This window comes from Sciurus carolinensis, chromosome 7, assembly GCF_902686445.1.
Source record: "Sciurus carolinensis chromosome 7, mSciCar1.2, whole genome shotgun sequence".
Taxonomy (NCBI): domain Eukaryota; kingdom Metazoa; phylum Chordata; class Mammalia; order Rodentia; family Sciuridae; genus Sciurus; species Sciurus carolinensis.
The window spans coordinates 139,435,695-139,442,923 of record NC_062219.1 but is presented as its reverse complement, the minus strand read 5'-3'; the positions used below and the strand labels follow the sequence as shown (position 1 = coordinate 139,442,923).

Below are 7,229 nucleotides of genomic sequence, written 5' to 3'. Positions count from 1 at the left end.
CAGGCTTAGAGGTCATTTAGATTTGGCTTAGAGGTCATTTAGATTTGCAGGAACAGCACACCTGTAATCTCAGCAGCTCCTGGGGCGGAGGCAGGAAGATCCTGAGTTCAAAAGCCAACCTCAGCAACTCAGCGAGACCCTGTCTCAAAATAAAAATCAGAAAGGGTTGGGGAAGTGGCTCCGTGGTAAAGCACCCATGGGTTCAATCCCCAATACCAAAAAAAGAAAAAGATTAAAAAAAAAGTTTGCAGGAACAGAAAAAAAGCTTGACTAAGGGAAGTGCCTAGAAGTGGGGAGAATACCAAATGACATTAAAAAGAATTATGCTTTTTAGAGATTGATAATAAAGCTAGGAAAATAAAAGAAAGTTCAGAAGTCAGACCCAATTATTTGCAATTAACTAAGATTTTGTTTATTAATTCATCTGCTTTGCGTTTTTTTTCTGTTTGGGCTTATTATGCCCTCTACTTGGAAACCCCAAGTTCCTTCTTCACCTACCCATCCCACCCAACCCCTGAAGCCTCCCGTTAAGGCCTGGGAACCAACGTGGCCTCCTCTGAGAAGCTTTTTCTAACCCCTCGCCCCAGGTGTCCTGCATGTGTGCGGCACCTTCCTCCGTCCTGTCACTTACGGGACCTGTATTGTAGATGTTGGTTTATGTCCCTTCTCCAGCACTAGACTGTGAGGCCTTTGACCTTCAGGACTATTTAGGAAGATGGGAGAAAGAAGAAGAGAGAGATGATTCTTAGAACCACTGGATAACACAGGAGGTAAAGAAGCTCCTGGGAAGTTGCACAATGTTCTTAGGAAAGCATGAAGACTTTTTTTTTTTTTTTTTTTTTTTTTAAAGATGAACGTTATGGAGTTTATTAAATGGCAGCAAATTAGGTACATGGCAATCCTGTGGTTCTCTCTTCACTACATCAACTCACGGCAGCCAAGCAAACCAGTTCCTTCCATAATTATACGAATTTTATCTTAGTGCATTTTAAAAATGGTTGAAATTTTGTAAATACAAAGTCCGGAGAAGATAATTTTTTTTTTTTCCGCATGGGCATAAGTGAGTCTGATAATCAACTTGTGCAAGTTACTTAACCTCTAACCCCGTTATTTCATTTGTTAGAAATTATGTTTCCCTCAGTTCCTATGATGACCAGATATGACAGTGCAGGCCGAAATGTTTTCTAAAATACTGGTGGTAGATAATAATATAGATGACATATTTATACCACTATTAGAATTACACCGCAACTGCACTCCACCCTCTCCCTGTCTCACTGGAGTTTAGAGAGGACTGACCCAGTTCCGCTCAAACTTTCAGGCACCTTCTATTCCGGAAGCATAATCCCCTAATCCAGCATGGCGGCATCGGTTACTGCCAGTTCACACACTTGGCTTCGCTTCCAGGTCCCTTTCCGGTACCGCCCACTGAGTAAACAACTCCGACGCCTTTGGATGACGCAAGACGTGCGCGCTCTTCAAAATCGGACCGTACGGGTTTGCGCAGGCGCAGCCAGGTGGGCGGAGCCAGTCGGAATGAGTGGCGGAGGGACAGAGGCCCCTGTGGGTGGTGAGGTCGCCCCGGTCGGCGGCGTCAAGAAGAGGGACTCGCTGGGGACTGCGGGCTCAGCACACCTCATTATCAAGGGTACGGAGTGGCAGGGCTGTCGACCCTGATATATCCCAGTGCAGCCCACCTTGCAGGCTGCGCCCTCTGACCCGGGCCGCGCCCCAGGCAGAACCCAGCTCCGGGCGGGCGCGCGTGCGTTTGAGCGGGGTGGGCGGGAGTGAGCAGTGGTTGGTCCCCGCCTGTTTCTCCGCGCCAGCCGCTTTCCGGGATCCTACCAGCCCACTTGCTGTTGCTCCTGGCTTTCCTCCGCCGAAGCCCTCAACCATCAGGCCTGCCCACTGCCTCCTCCCCAGGCTCAGCAACCCAAAGAAGGGCAGTTATGTCGGAGAGCCTATGCGACCGACCTGTAACGCAAAGGGCACCGCACTTGGGAAGAGTTTGCGTCCCCAGACGGTCACTTAGGAGTTGTGTAACTTCGGGTCATTCCGGTTCCTCGCTCTCCGACCCTGTCTGCTCCTGGGTCAGGCCAGGAGTAAATGACACCAGCAGAAGCGTCCTGAGGCAGTGTTGCATTGGGATTCGGCTCAAATGACATTTACGTGCAGTCTTAGTGAAGTACGACTTGCAATTGTTTTATGGTTATTGGTAAAATAAAAAATGAATTTTATCATCCTCACAGTTTTAAAGTGTATAATTCAGTAACTTCATTCACATTGTGCTACCTCTGTACATCCAGAGAACTCTTGTCGCCTGGTAAAATTGACACAGCATCTATTTCATATTAATTTCCATTTCTTCCTCTCCTCTCCCAGCACCTATCAACCACCATTCTAGTACTTTCTGTGAATTTGTCTAACTCATATGAGTGGAATCATAAGGTATTTGTACTTAATTATAATACCCTCAGTGTTCCTCCATGTTGTAGCACGTATCATAATTTTCTTTTTAAGGCTGAATATTAGTCCTTTGTGATTTCGAGTAATGCTGCCATGAACTTGAATGTACATATATCTTTTTGAGGCTCTGCTTTCACTACTTTGAATTTATACCCAAAAGTGGACTCTCTGGATCTTACAGTAATTCTCATCAATTTTTTGAGGAACTGACATACTGTGTTCCACGTATTTTACCTCTTCACCAGTACAGGGTTTCCAATTTCTCCACATCCTTACCAACACTTTTGTTACTGTCTTTGGTAGTAGCCAGCCTGATGGTTATACGATGGTGTTTCACTGTGGTTTCAATTTGCATTTCCCTAATATTTAGTAATGATAGACATCTTTTCATGTACTTGTTGGCCATTTATACATCTTCTTTAGAGAAATGTCTATTCAAGTCCTTTACTCAGTTTTAATTGTTCGTTTTGTTATTGTTGTTGAGTTGTAGTTCTTTACATGTTCTGGGTCTTAACTCCCTTGAAAAGCAGTTTGCAAATATTTTCTCCCATTTTGTGGGTTGCTTTTCATTCTGTTGATTGTGTGCTTTGATGTACAGTACAGAATTTTTAAATTTTTGAGGTAGCACTTTTTTTATATTATTTGTATTTATTTATTTATTTATTTATTTATTTATTTATGTTACTGGGAGTTGAACCCAGGGTTGCTTAACCACTGAGCTGCATCCCTCCACCCCCCGCCCTTTTTGTTTTTTATTTTAAGTGAGGGTTTGGCTAAGTTGCCAAGGCTTTTTTTGAATTGTAATCTTCCTGACTCAGCCTCACAAGCGACTGGGATTATAGGCGTGGGCCAGAGCCCCTAGCAGTTTTTTTGTTGTTGTTGTTGTTGTTTTTTTAGGAAAGATAATTCAGTCCTATTATGTTCTAAGACAGTAGATCTTAAGTGTTCTCTCCACAGGAGGAAAATGGTAATTATATATGTGAAACAGTGAATGTGTGTGTTAGCTTAAGTGTGGTAATCATTTCACAATGTATGTCTATCAAATCATCACTTTGTTACACCTTAAATGTATATGATTTTTTTGTCAGCTTATACCCAAATAAAACTGGGGGATAAGGGAGGAAAAATAAAAGTTGAGAGGGAAGCAAAAAAGAATTCCAGGAAAGCCCCCCACACCTTGTTTTTTGCAGTGATGGGTGTAGACCTCTGGACCTCGAATATGCTAGGCAAGCACTTCACTGAGTTAACCCCGACCCCGCTTGGTTTCTCTTATGAGACCAGTCAATCTTTCATTTTGAAAATAATTTCTAGTCCATCTTATTTTAAGACTATCAGGGGCTGGGGAGATAACTCAGTCGGTAGAATGCTTCCCTTGTAAGCACAAGGCCCTGGGTTCGATCCCCAGCACCACAAAAAAAAAAAAAAAAAGACTATCAGGTATAAACAGGTATATGTTGAGTGTTAATTGCTGCATTCCAGTGAATGTGTAAATAGATATTTCAGTACTTGTGTTCTGGGTCTGTGAGAGATGCCAGCAAATGGTTGGGAGTAGGAGGAGAGGACTGGGAAACAGAGGAGGCTTCTGGAAAATGTGTGGTCTGAGTCTTAGAGAATGCAATGCTGGGAGTTGAGAAAAAAGAGGATGAGTCGTGGGGACAGTTTGGAACAACATGAGCCATGCATGGAGTTCCAAAACAGGATAGTGGGTTTGGGAAGCTACAGATACTGCTTCAGTGTGAGGGGTGAGGCTAGGGGAAATCAGACCACAGAGGATTTCTTGCATTTTTAAGGAAAATAAAACTTTTCTTGAATAGCAGGAAACTGTGGAGCAATATTAAACAACCATGTGGTTGGATTTGTTTTTTAAATATAGCTCTTAGGTAGTTACAACCATCCTCATAGAATTCACTTAATTGCCAAAACAAACTTGGAACCCCAAATCAATATTGGTGGTGATTTCATGGTCATTTGCAATGTCAGAGTTCCAGTCACCTGATTTGCACATTTCCCAACTGAGGTCAAACAAAGTGATGCTCTACTTTTTGTCTCAACTGTCGTATTGTAAGCAAGTGTCTTTTTCCACTTTCAGTCTTGAGCCTTATTTTTCACATTTCGAGATTTTTTATAGGTGCTTTCTCTGTTTAAAATGGCCTCCCAAAATAGAGAATGATTAATAAGTATAGGAATGCAACTGGATTTTAGGACTACCTTCTAGCGTCCTGTAGCACAGCAGGATAACCTATTAAATATTTCGGAAAACTACTAGAGATTTTGAATGGTTGAGGTGAGAGTTATACTAATTAATCTTATAAATGAATATGAATGATACATATTTTTATTTGGATATTCAGTTTCTCCAGGAATCTTGTATCTTAATATCTTAAACTATTTGTTACTAAGAAGAATGAGTAGACTTACCAAAAACTCTGAAAATTCATAACTTTTTTCTTAGCTACAACTTTTTCAGACCTAACAAAAAGTAAAGATACTTATAATGAACACTTACCACCCACCTTATTAAATCATTAAAAGTCCCGCTGTGCACCTCACTTTAATTACATTTGTTGACTTCTCTCCTCTGTAAAGGTAAACCACTGTCCTGAATTTGGTGTTTACCATTCTTCTGAATATCTTTATATTTTTATTACTTCTGTGTCTGAAGTATCATCTTACATATCTTTAAAGTTTGTGTAAGTGCATTTAATCCTTCTGAAACTTGCTTTTTGTTCAACATTACATCTGTGAGATTTGTCCATGTTGATAAATGTTACTCATATTCATTTTTTACTTGGTCATTTGTAATATCCCACTGTGTGAATGTGTTTAGAATGCTTTCTTTTATTTTTTTTTTAATTTTTTAATATATATTTTTTTTCTTTTATTTTTTTTAATAGTACAACCATGCATAGTAAATAATTACAGATGCCTTATTCATTTTTGCAAGATTTTTTTCATGGAGGTATATCTTGGCATGAAATTGTCTTCAATTTTATTAGATATTGCCAAGTTGCTCTCAGAAGTTGTATCAGTTTACACATCCACTGGCAGTGGACGAGATTTCTTCCTAATACGTGGTTAGAAATGGATTTTTAACCTACCTTTACTTATTTGTGGGAAAGGGCAAGAGTAAAACAAGCTAGAGATTATGCCATTTAGCATTGATTAACTCAGAATTTCATTTTATCTTTTTTAGATCTTGGAGAAATTCATTCAAGGCTTTTGGATCACAGACCAGTTATTCAAGGTGAAACTCGTTATTTTGTAAAAGAATTTGAAGTGAGTACCTAAAGCTTATTTTGTAAATATACTCCCCTACTTGTTAACATGGTAATATACAGAAGAGAAATTCCCTAGTTTTAAAATCTGATTTCATTTCAAAGGTTTACAAAATATGCAAAGTGGAAATTATTATTATTCTATACAAAGAGGTGAAAATATTTTGGTGGGACAAGGAATTGCTGGGAATTGAACCCAGGGCCTGGTGCATGCTAGGCAAGTGCTCTACCACTGGTCTATATAACTAACCCCAGAATCTTATTTTTGCACTTGGACGAGTGCAAGACCAGACAGCAAGAGACTCAGGTTTAAATTCTGAGGCTTATACTAAAATATTCAATGCCTGTTGCATGCAGGGTTTTTATCCACAAAATGAGAACAAAATTTTAGGGATTGATGAGTCTGAATTTTCCAGCTTGTTTTATAGAAAGTAAAAATTTTTCTGTAGCCGGGCATGGTGGCACACGCCTGTAATCCCAGTGACTCTGGGGGCTGAAGCAGGGAGATTGCAGCTTCAGCAACTTAGCAAGGCCCTAAGCAACTTAGTGAGACCCTGTTTCAAAATAAAAAATAAAAAGGACTGGGATGTAGCTCAGTAGTAAAGCCCCTCTGGGTTCAATCTCCAGTACCAAAATATAATTTTTTTTCTAGAAAGAAATTTCTGTAGAGATTTTTTTTTTTTTTTCTCAGTTGGAGCATCAGCACCCACTCACACACTCAAGTTGAAATTGAAAATTCCCTTGAAGGCCCATGTTTAGTGGGTAAGTCTTCTAGATATTACGGCATCTAGGAATTCCAATTCCTTCTGACTGGTGTGCCTGCTTTGTCAACTGAGTTAGATCCAGTATTTGCCCTGCTACCAAAGTGATATAACATTATTTTACTTTTTAAAAGCCTTTGATAAGCTACAGGGTGAAGTCCAGGCATCCTATTATGTCCTGCCTACCCTCCTAGCTTTACTGCTTCCCACTGTTCACCTTGTATCCTGGGTACCAGCAACATGCTGTCTTGTTCTTGTTAGTTTTGCTCGTGTATAATTGATTCATTGTGTGTTAAATAGTAACTTCCCAAGCTACTGTTGGGTAGATGGTAAATGGCATTACACTAATTTTGTGATTCTGTGTAAGTTGGGGTTCTCTTTTCAAATAATACTTCAAGTAGGGTATCTAAACCTGCCTAAAAGAGACCCTTTAATAAACCCTTGAAACTACAGAAAGCCTGTGTTACTGAGCACTCCAGATAAGACAGAGCTATAGCTTTAGATAAACATTTCTTAGTTCAGCAGACTCTGTAACTCAAAAACTGCATTTCTTGCCTTCCTTCACAAGATCATGAAGATTAAAGTTGTGTGAGTGTGTGTTCTGTACACATGTATGTGCATGGGTGTATCTTAGAATATTGTGTGGTACCTAGGAATAACCATCAGTTATTTTCATTGTCATTATTATTACAGGAAAAGAATAAGGTAGGACCTCCAGAAAGTTATC

General features: G+C 39.9%; 1 protein-coding gene across 2 annotated transcripts in view; it reads left to right on the top strand.

The window, feature by feature from the left end:
- The first annotated feature begins 1,499 nt into the window (after positions 1-1,499).
- The window catches only part of Bloc1s5 (biogenesis of lysosomal organelles complex 1 subunit 5), a 34,569-nt gene continuing 28,839 nt past the window's right edge, over positions 1,500-7,229 (top strand). Inside the window, exons 1-3 of one of the 2 annotated variants that reach the window (XM_047557861.1) lie at positions 1,517-1,648; positions 1,924-2,185; positions 5,660-5,710. In XM_047557861.1, coding sequence (XP_047413817.1) covers positions 2,159-2,185; positions 5,660-5,710 — 78 coding nt within the window. In that variant the 5' untranslated portion in view covers positions 1,517-1,648; positions 1,924-2,158. Of the gene's footprint in view, positions 1,649-1,923; positions 2,186-5,659; positions 5,743-7,229 lie in introns of both variants that reach the window. The other variant, XM_047557860.1, reaches the window with a different exon arrangement.